Below are 13,625 nucleotides of genomic sequence, written 5' to 3' on the forward strand. Positions count from 1 at the left end.
CCCCTCCCCTTCTCTCTCTCTCTCTCTTTCTCTCCTGGGCTTGCCTTTCAGCGCTAGGGTTTGAGAGGCTTTTTCTGTATTTTTTTCCCTTCTTGGCAGTGTTTCATCAGGTACCTTTCCATGGCACATTTAGCCTCTCTCAGTATTCCTGTTAATTTGTTGTAACTGTGTACTTTTATTTTTAGGCCTTTCCCCGTATGCTAATATTACCAGTTTGGGAAAATACTTTGGGAAAAGTTAAGTAGCAGGAACCGAGGTTGATGCTAGTGTTTGATCAGCTGAGAGCACCTAATCTTTCTCAGCGTTTTCTCTCTCGGTTCGTTTGATCATTGTTAGACGCTTGGCGTTCTTCATTCTTTCTTGCTCTTTGTGGAAACCTCTTCCTCCATCTCCTTCCCACCTGGCCTTACCAGAGGCTAGACTTGAGCAGAGGACAGTGGAGAAGACTGCTTGGTGTGTCGTCTTTGATTGACTTGCTTTCCTTTTCCTCCTACTTCCCATTTGTGTTTGTTAGCCCACCTGTGAGCCATTTCAAACTTTAAAATCACTTTAGACATTGCCTTAAGATACCAGCTAGTGCGCACACAATATTAGAAGAAATGCCGCAGTGTACTGCCGTACACTCTGTGCACTGATGTTTAGCATCTTAACATCAGAGCTCTTACTTTTTGCATTTGATAAGGTTATTATTATTATTGCCTCTTTCCTATAAGAATATCATGTTCTGCATCCTGGCAGGGAACTTAAATTCACAGAGAGTAGTATTTAAAACAAAACAAAAGCTTATTTCCTCATTCATTAAGAAAAAAAGTAGATAAAGTTTGGCTCTTTAGTGTTTAAAAACATTTTTCCCCTTTTTCAGAGTTACACAGAACTGAAAGAGGTATTGTCACTTTAAAAAAGACTAAATAGATACTTTGAACAACTAGAAATGAATTTCAGGTAGCTTTCTTGGTTTTAAATTTTGAGTTATTATCTTTGAATTCTCAACAAAGTCTTTTACTTTTTTATATGGTAAGAACCTAAAGAGATGAGGGAGGAGTAGAGTATGCTTCATAGAGTAATGAGATAGCAGGTTTTTCAGTTTGAAAACTCAATGCTTGAGCAATGACATCTCTTTTCTAGGGGAAAGGGTGGGTGAGGCAGTTTTTGTTAATCAGTGAGCATGAGAAAATAAAGCAGTGGTTTTCAACCTTGCTAATGTCACGGCCCTTTAATACAGTTCTTCATGTTGTGGTGACCCCCAACCATAACATTTTTGCTGCTAATTTATAACTGTAGTTTTGCTACTGTTATAAATCGGGTGTCCCCTGTGAAAAGGTCGTTTGACCTCCAAAGGAGTCACAACCCATAGGTTGAGAACCACTGTAATAGAGCATTTCAAGAACATTTGTTTTCTTATTTATTCATGCCATGATATATGTACAATACCTTGTGATCAATTATAGCTTTTCAAAAATTTGTTTGTTTCGAGGGGCCTTTGTGGAATTAACAGGAAGTAACATACTGAGCACCGTCCTGGCATTAGATAACCCCAGATTAGAGTCCCAGATCTACTCATGCGTGGCTGTGAGCAAATTATTTTCTAGACCTCCATTTCCTAATCTGTAAAAGAGGAATAGAATAATACCTGCGTTCTATCATCCGGGCTTTGTTGTAAGGATTGTTATTACATGTGAAAGTATTTTATGAACTGTGACTGCCCAATGCTGTTTTTGAAAAGCTGCTGGTGCAGCTCATTCTCATGGTCCATCACATTCCATTTTTACAGGGTTGGTGGTTGTATGACAGTGTACAGTGTCTGATTATGAATTACTTCGTAGGTTCTTCTGAGTCAGATGTGATAGCAAAGACTGTCAAAAGAACCTCAGGGACGTTTCCATATTATTTCAGTGATTCTTAGCCTGCCGCTGTGGCTGTCTGTAAAGGTCTTCACAGGGTCTGTGAGCTCTGCATAGGGATAAGACCCACACTTAAAAAAATTTTTTTTAATCAATTTATTGGGGTTCATACAATTCATCACAATACATAGATCAATTGTGTAAAGCACATGTATACATTTGTTGCCCTCATTCCCAAAATTCGCTTTCCTCTTGGGTTCCCGGAATCAGCTCATTTTCCTTTTCCCCCCTCCCCCTCCCTTCCTTCTCCCCTCTCCCCCATGCACCCTTGATAATTTATAAATTATTATTATATATTATATTACACTGCCCGGCGTCTCCCTTCACCCACCCCTCTGCTGCCCGTCCCCCAGAGAGGAGGTTATATGTAGCTCCCTGTGATCAATTCCCCCTTTCTACACCCCCTTTCCCTCCTGGTTTCGCCAGTCACCCCTGGTCCTGAGAGGTTCATCTGTCCTAGATTCCCTGCGTTTCCAATTCCCATCTGTACCGCTGTGCACCATCTGGTTTAACCAGGTCTGCAAGGCAGAATTGGGGTCCTGGTAGTTGGGGGACGGAAGCGTTTAAGAACTAGGAGAAGGTTGTGGGTTTCATTATTGCTATACTGAACCCTAAGTGACTCATCTCCCCACTACCCCTCTGCAAGGTATGTCCAGTTAAGACCCACACTTTCAACAGATGTTCTAAGGGGCTCATTCTTCCCATCCCCAAGGAATTCAGAATCACTAGCTTCAGTTGAGGAGCTTTGGTCAGGTAGTGGTTATGTTAGATCTCTCTGGAGCTAGATCTATACCTCGGTCCTTAGCTCCGCGCAAGAAAGAATTCACGCAGAAGCCTGGTTCGTGATTGAAGTGAGTTTTATGAAGGCTGGAAGAAGTTTCAGGTTTACACGGCACCCAAGGGGCTCCTCCTGGACATGCGGCCTGGCTGGAAGTGGGCCGGTGTCCCGCAAAGCATCCCAAAGTTCCGCCAAAGCTCTGCACCAAAGTTCTCTTTCTCCCCTCTCCGGGCTTCTGCCTTTTCAAAGATCCCATAGGGAAGCGTGGTGGAAGACCCCTGATCGACCCCATTGGCTGAATTGAATTCACCTGGTCTAGGTGGGCCAATTCAAGTTCACGCCCACCGAAGCCTACCAGCAGGAATCTAAGCCACTGGGCATGTGCAGTGCGCCACTCCTTTGTTCCCCTGGTTTGGCCCTCAGGGCACGCATTAATGGACATTCCCAGCCCTTTGCTAACCTACCTAACAGTTATATATTGGGCTACTAACCACAAGATCAGCTGTTTGAAACCACAAGCCCCTCTGCCCGGGAAAGGCTTTCTATTCCAGTGAAGACTTACTGTCTTGGAAAACCCGCAGGGGTAATTCTATCCTGCCCTATAGGGTTGCCATGAGCCAGAATTGACTCGATGTCAGTATGTTTTTCTTTAGAACTTCAATTGTCCAGGCACGTTCCATTACAGAAATTTGTAGTTTATTTTTGTTTAATGAAGAGAAAAATTGTGTTTTTGGTGAAAGCTTACACAGCAAATTAGGCTTGGGTTTGACAGTTTCTTCAGAGATTTCCTTGACATAGTCGCATCTGTCACAGCATGTAACTATTCTCTGTAATTGTGTTCTGGTGGTTCTGTGTCCAGTGGCTGAGTTTCCCTGCCCCCTTTCCTTCTCATCTTTGCTTTTAAGTGGTGGTTGACCTTTTGGTCTCATGTAAGTGGGTTTTAACTGAACTGCTGTACTCACGGCTAATATCCTTTATCTGGTACTTCACTAAAAGGTGACCTTCGAATAGTTTCCATTCAAGGTTTGCAGTGGGTCTCAGGGTTATAGTCTCAGGACTCCCCTCATTTCAACCGTCTAGTAAGGGTGGACTTTTTAAAAATTTGAGTTCTGTTCCATGTGGTTCTCCCTTTCTATGAGGGCTTATCTCATGCCCCTGATAATGGTTGGCAGTTGTAGCCAGGCACCATCAAATTCTTCTGTTTTCAGGACAAATGAGGCCTTGGCTCCTATAAGCTGCTAGCCCTGTAGAATAGCTGCTTCTCTGAGACTTGCCTTCCTTCTTTCTCTTTTGAAGAGAAACAAGCAGAGACCAGAAGTTGTAAGATTCAGGTCTTGCTCACCCCACTAGAACGTGAGCTTTGTGAACTTTAGTATGCCAGTTGAGTTTTCCAAGGAGACTAAAGTCTTGTCTTCAAATCCCAAAAGCCTATCTCACAAGGTGTTTGATTTTGTCTGAAAAGTATCTTCAACTGTGTCTTCTGTGAATATACAGGGGCTTCCAGCATCTCATGCAGAAATGGAATGAAAATAATAAAAAGTTTTCACAAACTTTTTGAAGCATCCTCCTATAGGCCTAGACGCCCACCTATGTGACCATAGACTTGTTATTGTTTAGTTACTGCCAAATTGTATATAACAAACTCTTCCTTTTCCTTTAAATTTATTCGTATTGTTGTTAAGAATATGCATAGCAAAACATCCTCTAACAAAAACTCTACCATGCTGTGTGCAACAGAATGAAACATGCCCCCCTCTTGTTCCATCCTCAGAGTTGTTCTGTTTGAGCCCACGGCTGCAATCACTGTGCCAAGCCATCTTGTCAAGTGTCTTTCTCCTGTTCACAGTTCCTCTGCTTTACTAAGTCCGAGATCCTTTCCCCAGGCCCCGGTCCCTCTTTAGAATGTGTCCAAAGTGCACGAGAGGAAGTCTCGCCATCCTCTTTGCTAAAGAGCATCTGGCCAGATTGCTTTCAAGACAGTTTGATTTTCCTGTCAGCCCATGTCAGTTCAGCATTTCTCATCAACACTAATTCAAATGCATCCATCTTTTTTGGCCTTTCTTATTCATTATCCAGCTTTTCCATGCAGGTGAGGCTATCGAAGGTACCATAGCTTGAGTCAGGCGCACCATAGTTTTAAGTTTTTGAAAAGGTCTTTAGCAGCAGATTTTTCCAATGTAACGTGTCATTTGATTTCTTGATTGCTACTTCCATGAGTGTTCATTATGCATCAAAGTGAAATGGAATCTTTGGAAACTTCAATCTTTCCTCTGTTTGCCATGTTATTTACTGGTCCCGTTGTGAGACTTTTTAATTTTCATTATGACCAAGAGATTTCTCTAAATTTTGTCATTTTAAATAGAGAAAAGGTACTCTCAGAATCCAGAAGTAGAAGGAAATTTAGTGATTAAGCCAGGGCCAACAAATCACTGCCTATATGCCAAATTCATCCAACTTGCTGACTGTTTATATAAAGTTTTATTGGAACACAACACTTATGTATTCATGTATTATCTGGCTGTTTTCTCACTACAGAGGCATAGTTGAGTAGTTGCTACAGATTATATTGCTGACCCAGACCAACCCAGATTTTTGAATAAGTAAAGAAACTGAGTCTCAGAGTTTAGATACTTTCCAATAATTTAGCTAGTTAAACTCACTTTCCAATAATATAGCTAGTTAAACTCCCACGTTCCCGAAACACAACTCACTGTCGTTTCTGCACCTTCTTTTTAAAGTGCTACAAAATCAAGCGTATCATGTAATCATTATATAAGTGACTTCAAAGTACTATAAAATGTTTATAGTATATGAAAAATTTTAAGGCAAACATACTAGTTATAATGACTCAACACTGGGCCAATTCTCTTCATTGATACAGAGAGCTTTAGGAGTATAATCTGTGCTTCTCATGCCCTAAAGCTCTATGAGGAGCCCTGGTGTCGCTGCAAAGTTGACAGTTCAAACCCACGAGGCTGTCCTCTGGAGTAAGAAGAGGCTGGGTGGTATCCTAAAAATGTATAGCCTCCAATACTATATAGGGTCACTGTAATTCAGAATGGACTGAATGGAAGTGAGTAAAGTTCTGTGACCCACTTTTGCTTTTATAAATTAAAAGGAAATAATGAGCATAACCTAGGATTATCCAAAACACTGTCTAAATTCTATGCAGTTCTGATCCAAATCCCAGCACAATTTGTAGAAGAAATGGAAAAAACCATCACCCATTTTTATTTGAGAAACCCAGGATACAACCTAGGAGGGAAAACCAGGATAAAACCTAAATATCTAGCCACACTAATATAAACAACTTAGTATTGGTACCGCATTAGACATGAAGACCAGTGGATTAGGATCAAGAACCAGAAATAGTACCTGTAGAACCAAGTACCTACAGACACTTGATATTTGATAAAGGACTAAAACATAGTAAGTGGGAAAGAGATAGGCTTTCCCAGTGGTCCTGGGGAAATTGGATCTCCACTTATTAAAGAATGAAACAAGACCCATACTTCACACCACAGACAAAGATGAATTGTTAAAGACATAACTATAAACCCTGGAACCATAAGGACCATCAATGAAAAACTAGGGACAAACCTAATACAAGGCATCATTTGTGGGAAACTGAGAACCCAGAAGAGAGTATATGTGGACAAATTCTCTACACTCATATTTAAGAAGGCTGGGAGGCTTAGACTTGTGAAGGAAGGCCTTCACATTCCTGAGTTGGAGATGAATCCAAGTCACATTCTCCTAAATAAAAGTTATTCTCCACGATGTCCCCCTTAATAATGCCAATTTCAAGATGCTGATTGCAAGCAAATGGTTGCTTGAAGGTTATTTGTCTGAAGGTTGTCTGCCATCAACAGCTGGCCACCCCACCCTAAGTAAGGCCCATTCCCTTCTGATAAGGATCATAGATTGCTCCCCTGGAGAAGAGCTCAGGGTCACTTAAGGTCAAGCCAGCTCAGAGAAGACCAAGGTTAAGGTGTCATCTTAATTCTAAGAACCCACGCATCTTGTTATGTGTGTACTTTCCTGTTACATGCACCTAACCAAGTCGTCTTTGTGGTACGTATGTTTATGACGTGGCTTACATGGCCGAAATTATATAAGCTTGTGAGGTAATACATTCACTCCCTCTCGATTCTGCCATCCAAAGAGGTGAGCCCTTGCATGCCTTGTCTGTTGTTTCTTCAATTTACCTCTCAATTACACAACTGCCCCCGAGGACCCGTTGGGTGGTGAAGGGTGGTCCCCCACAATAAATACACTACCGAATATAATTACTTAATAGACACTACAGAAGATGAAATAGAGGCCGGGAGCCTTCTAGAAATGAGACGTTTGTGTGAATAAAAAGACTTCATCCAAAGAATAAAAAGATAACCCACAGATTGGGGGAAATACTTAGCAATATTTCAGATAAAGGGTCACTTTCAAAAATCTGTAGAAAACTATATCACCTCAACGGGAAAAATACAAATAACCTAATAAAAAATGGGCCCAAGACATGAGTAGACAATTTATTACTTAGCAGTGAAAGAGCTAGTGCTTTCCTGCCGGGCAGGAAAGGAAGCAAGCAAGGGTGTTCACCCTGTCCCGTGAGTGCTACTCCACGGCATACAGAAAGTTCTCTGCAGTGCCGTCAGGCAAGTGCAGTTCTGTTTCAAAGGAACACAATTTGGAATGAAATAAGAGGTGCATAGAAATAAAGCTATCCTACTGCAGGGTCTTTTTGAGTTAGGCTCAACTCAGTGGCAGTGAGTTTGCGTTTGGATTAGAGAAGTCAACATGAAAGGAAAACTCTCAACTTGATGGAATAACACAGGGTGCAGGGAGCAAAAATGGGCTCAAAAATGAACAATCGTGATGATAACGCGAGAGTGGGCAGTGTTTCATTCTTTTGCACACGAGGTCACTGAGTCTGAACCTACTTGACAGTACCTAACAACAAAGATATTCATAGACAGTTTTGTTCATTAAAAAAAATCATCCAAGTAAATTCCAAATTGTGTTCTTTTAAAAATCAAAACTGTGCTTGCCTGATGGCGCTGCAGAGAACTCTCTGTGTGATGTGGAGCAGCACCTGCCAGAGAGGGTGAACAGCCTTGCCTACTTCCTTTTGTGCCTGGCAGGAAAGCGCTTGTTCTTTCACTGTGAAGTCAGATCATAGCTATAGTTTCTTGTTTGGGTTTTTGTTTGTCGACCCCTTGATCAAATTTAAGGTGCTCCCTTTATTCCCATTTTACTGAGAGTTTTTATTAATGATAATGAGTTTTTGTCAAATGTTTTTTCTGCATCAGTTAATGTGTCCATGTGGTTTTTATTTACTATCTTATTTATTTTCAATTTAAAATCATTTTATTGGGGGCTTGTACAACTCTTATCACAATCCATACATACAAATGACACATCCATTTATTGTGTCAAGCACATTTGTACACATGTTGCCATCATTCTCAAAACATTTGCTTTCTACTTGAGCCCTTGGTATCAGCTCTTCATTTTTTCCCCGTCCTCCCCCCCATGAACCCTTGATAATTTATAAATTATTATTTTGTCATGTCTTACGCTGTCCGACATCTCTGGCCTTCACCCACTTTTCTGTGGTCCATCCCCCAGGGAAGGGGTTATATGTATATCCTTGTAATCAGTTCCCCCTTTCTACTCCACCCTCCCAGTATCACCCCTCTCACCACTGATCCCGAGGGATTCATCTCTCCTGGATTCCTTGTGTTTCCAGTTCCTATCTTTACCAGTGTACAGCTTTATTATTATTATTAACATATTTTGCTGCTATTTTTTTTAAGTTTATGAGAGATTTCATATATACTCAAGTATATAAGTCAACCTAAATATCATCCGAGGCACCTAATTTTACCACAAAAACTGCATTAAAAAATATGCTGAAAAACTGCTTATACACGAGTATGTATGGTATTTGTGGCTTTCTTTCTCATTATACAGCCTGTGTTTGGTTTTAGTATTGGTAATAATATTTCATAAAATGAATATAAAAGTTCTGTATTCTAAGAGAGAATGTAGAGTTGATGTGATTTCTTCAAATGTTTGTTAGAATTTGCTAGAAACCATTTGAGTTTAGAAATTAGTTTTTAAACTTTCTTTAATAGTGACGGTAATATTTGTGATAACCCTTGGATGTGTTTTATAGATTGTGGTTTTTAAGGAGTTGATCCATTTCATGTTGTCATGCTTATGCTCATGTAGAGTTTTTCATAGTATTTACCTAACAAAAATTTCAATGTTTGTGGAGCCTATAATTCCTATTTTATTTCTGATATTGGTACAGTAACATATTATCATTTCCTCCCTAGCTATATCTAACACATTTTGATATGTTGCATTTTCATTTTGTTCTATTAAAAATATTTTCTAATTTCCCTTGAGAATTTTTCTGTACTTAGAAGTATGCTCTTAAGCATTTAGAGATTGTTGTGTTATCTTTACTGCTATTTGTAGTGTCAGTTCATTTTGGTCAGGTAACCTATTATGTGCGGTATGATTTCTTTCGTATTGGTTAAGAGTTGTTTATTGGCCCAGGTTATTGTTTATTTTGGTGACTGTTCCTGGTGCGCATGAAAAGAATACGCATTCTGCTGATCTTGAGGGGAGCCAATTGAGGCTAGTCAGTTGATGTTTTTCTGCTCTTTTATGGCACTGTTTATTCTTTGTCAACTATTTCTATTTCTGAGAGCAGAAATACGAAGCCTACAATTGTGGGTATCTGTTTCTTTTATTTTGGTCAGTTTTTGCTTTATGTTATTTGAAACTCTTATTTTCAGGTGCCTATACATAGAAGATTGTTGTATATTATTGATTAATTCACTAACTCAAGCTGAGGTGAATTGTGTAACACTGCACGTAAAAACTAGAAAATTCCCTTAAAAATTGTATTGTAAAATTATTACTATGCTTATTTGACCTATTCATTGTTGCCATCAAGTTGGTTCCAACCTATAGTTACCTTTCGAACAACAGAACTAAACACTGCCTGGTCCTGCACCAGCCTCACAAGTGTTTCTGTGCTTGATTCAGCCCAGTGTTGCACCCATGTGTCAGCCATCTCCTTGAGGGCCTTCCTGTTTTTCTCTGCCTCTTCACTTTATCAACAATGATGTCCTTCTCCAGAGACTCGTCTCTCCTAACAATATGTCCAAAGTATGTAAGACGAAGTCTTGCCATTTTTGCCTCTAAGGAGCACTCTGGCCATACTTCTTTCAAAACAGATTGCTTTGTCCTTTTAGCAGTTCATAATACTTTCAATATATTTCTCTAGCACCAGAATTCAAATCTCAGTTCTTTTTTAGTCTTCCTTACTCATTGTCCAACTTTCACGTGCACATGAGGAAAAGAGCAAGTACTGTGACTTGGGTCAGGCACACACACCTTACTCATCAAAGTAGCATCCTGAAGGAAGTCTTGTGCCGCAGATTTACCCAATGCAGTACATCGTTTGCTTTCCATACTGCAGCTTCCACGAACATTGATTGTGGATCCAAGTAAGACAAACTCTTTGATAACTTCAGCCATTTCTCCATTTATCGTGATATTACCTGTTGGTCCAGTAAATTATAATTACTAATAATAGTTTTTGGTTTTTATTTATTCTCTTGGGGGTTTTAATGTGTGCTTTATTGTTTCTCAGTCTCAACAACCTGGAAATGGAAGTTGAATGGATTTTGTCATGTGTCTGAAGTTTAATGGGATGTTTGAGAAGAGAGCTATATTAAAAGGAGAATCTCTCAAATGGCTTCAGAACCTACAAGTGCAAAACAAGCTAAGAATTACTTCACTAAGGGGAAAAGGCAGCAGCACCAGCCAGTAAGGAACAGATCTTCAGTTAGTGATGCTGATGGCGATGACTCCTTTGTTTTTGAAGCAAACGAAGCATGGAAAGATTTTCATGGTTCTCTCCTACAATTTTATGAAAATGGAGAACTCTGTGATGTCACATTAAAGGTATGATTACCTTTTTCTCTACTTTATCTCTAATGTGTTAGTACACTCTCTTAAGTAATGTTCTGTATTTCCTTCTTCGGGTTCTAATATCCATTGCAGTGACTGCACAGAGCCTCATGGACAAAACTCATGATTAAAGGGTGTATTAAGGAAGGTAACCAGTTGTAACACCATTGAGAAATGCTCAGGGTAGTTGCTCCATCGGTTGGGATGCCCATCACTGTTCCATGCTCTGTCTCCTGAGTCTGCTGCTGTTCCTTTGATGGTATAGCTGTCATCTGGATCCAGGAAGTTCACTATGCAGAAATCTTTAGTCCAGAGGACTTTATGGAATAAAAAGCGTTGTCTTTGTCCTGTGGGGTGGCTGGTGGTTTTGAACTGCCTGCCTTGTGGTGAGCAGCCCAATGCATAACCACTGTGCCACCAAGGCTCTGGTGTGAAATTCAGAATAGCTAACTATATAGAATTAGAGTAATAGTTTCTTAGGGTTAGAGCAGCAGAGCTTGCGGAGCGGGGGCGGGGGGGGGGGGGACCTAATCATAATGGATACAAGAATGAAGAAAATGTTTTCAAATTGATTTTGGTTACTACACAACTCTTTAATCTATTTAAATCATTGAATTGTATGCTAGATGAATTATATGTCAATAAAAGTGGAGGTTTTTGTTTAAAAAAGACTTACCGGTTAGCTAGGGACTGGTAGAACCCCCAAGACTAAGGCCATTAGGTATGGAAATGAACTCACTTCTGTGGCTCAGTTTTCAGCCAGAACAGGTCTCAGTGGGGAAAGAAAGGTACATGCAATTTGGAATAATCAACCATTTGAGATCCAAAGAACAGCATTTTCTCAAGGACAAAGTTCAGAAGAATTCGGAAAGAAGAAGGAGTGGAAAGAAGGGAGGAAATGGGATGAGTGCTTGTTACACTGTGGGATTACAATCAACGACATTAAACAAAATGTGTTTGAATAGGAAAAAACTGATCTGCTATGTAAACCTTTACAATAAACAGGGTTTTTGAAAATGAGTGTTTCTCAGATAACAGAGAAAATTTAGGTACTATTTTGAAGGGACATAAGTGAGAATAAATGAGGGGGGAGTGTAAGCAGAGGAAACAATGACTATTAATTAAATTTATTTATTATTTCTTAGCTCATTTGACTTCTGGAATTCCAGAGCCACAGTTATTATGGAGTGAAGTTAAGACATAGCCATTGACCAGATAAGCTTTTGACTTGGAGTTTAGGAATCTTACTGTATTCACTCACTTTGGGATACAGGCTAACCAGCTAACTTTCCTGTGGAGCTGATTGCTTGTGATGGCAATCCCCTGAGTTTCAGAGTAGATCTGTGCTCCAGAGGGTTTGCATGGGCTGAGTTTTCTGAAGCTGACAGTTTAGACTTGGATGAAAAGGTCTTTCAGGGAACGTTAAAAGTGCTAAAATAAGTGAAATTGAATTTAAAAATTAGCTTCTTAAAATAGCGATGATTTAAAATGTTTAGTGCTTTTAAAATTTGACAAAATGGGTATTCTCAAACATTCTTGTTGGATTTCTAGTTGGTTCAGTGTTTTTGGTTGCAATTTGGCAGTCATATCAGGAGTTATTTTAAAACGCTTTGATTAATTATTTTAAAACGTTATTTTAAAAAGTTATTTTAAAACGCTTTGATTAATTCTATTTTTCAGATTTTAAAGGAAATATTTTCAAATGCTGAGAAAAAACTTTCTGCTTTAAAATATTGTATAGAGTTTCTGGAGGGGTTGCAGCAACTGTCATCTAGCTGAGAGGAACTACAGAGTCACGAGGGGAGTGTGATAGTGGGACAGGAGGAAGGTAAAAGGAAGTAGAAGAGAACTAGGAAGCAAAACTATTTAGAGAGTTTTACTGTGTATACATAGATGTGTACATATGTAAATATATTAATATATAAAAATTGGAGCATTGGCCTCTGTACATATATTTATAAGGCATTGAGATAGTGGATGGACTCTGAGCCTCTACTCAGGTTTTCCCTTAACACAAGAATACTTGGTTCTAACAATCTAGCAATGGGTGATGCCCACCTTCCCCTGCTATTAAAAATATAGCATCTAGGGTCTTAAAGGCTTGAAGCCAAACAAGTTTCCATCTAGCAGGGAATTGACAAAGCCCACATCCAAGAAGCACACCAGCCTGTGTGATCATGAGGTGTTGATGGGAACAGGCATCAGAAGTTCAAAAATAAATAAACTCATCGAGGTGAAGAAGAGGGCTTGAGGTAGAGACTTAGAGGCCATCCAGGGATAATTGGACATTTCAGCACAGAGGGGCCACACGGAAGAGAAGATACACCGGGGGGCGGGGTGGGGGGGGGCAGTATAACACCAACGCAACACACTATACTTCTCTAGGTCCTTAATCCTTCCTCCCCCCACTATTATGATCTCAGTCCTACCTCCCAAATCCAGCTAGTCTGGCATACATACATTGGTATAGACGAGAGCTTTCCAATTTATGGAATTCAGGATTGACAGACCCCTTAGAAACAGTAACACAAGTAATGAGGGAAGGGGGGTAGGGGGAACTGTTAGCAATGATGGCGAAATAACCCCCTCCAGGGGGACAAATACCAGATTGTAGGTGGAGGGATAGAAGGGGCGTTGGAAGATATGTATAAATAACAATACATATATATTAAGGGTTTGCAAGGGTGACAGGGCCTGGAAAGAAAAAAGAGGAACTGATATCAAAGGGCTTAAGAAGCAAGACGATGTTTTGAAATTGTTGATGGCAATATTTGTATATGTCCACTTAATATAATGGATGCATTCACTGTTATGTGTAAGAACCCCACCCTACCCCCACCCCCCACGTAGCAAAGAGGAAGTGCTGAAAGCCTGGTGGGGAACTGAGCATGATAGTGAGACAGGAGGAAAATCAAGGGAAATAGAGGAAAGAGCTGGGAGGCAAAGGGCATTTA

The 13,625-nt window shown here is 40.0% G+C and overlaps 1 protein-coding gene across 1 annotated transcript in view; it reads left to right on the top strand.

Moving 5' to 3' along the window:
• Positions 1 to 10,357: 10,357 nt before the first annotated feature.
• Positions 10,358 to 13,625, top strand: part of KLHL8 (kelch like family member 8) — a 38,804-nt gene continuing 35,536 nt past the window's right edge. The window contains exon 1 of the mRNA XM_045284338.1: positions 10,358 to 10,665. Coding sequence (XP_045140273.1) covers positions 10,453 to 10,665 — 213 coding nt within the window. The 5' untranslated portion in view covers positions 10,358 to 10,452. The remainder of the gene's footprint in view (positions 10,666 to 13,625) is intronic.

The sequence above is a fragment of the Echinops telfairi genome, unplaced genomic scaffold (assembly GCF_000313985.2).
Source record: "Echinops telfairi isolate 266 unplaced genomic scaffold, ASM31398v2 ScPeMD7_7468;HRSCAF=8506_0, whole genome shotgun sequence".
NCBI lineage: Eukaryota > Metazoa > Chordata > Mammalia > Afrosoricida > Tenrecidae > Echinops > Echinops telfairi.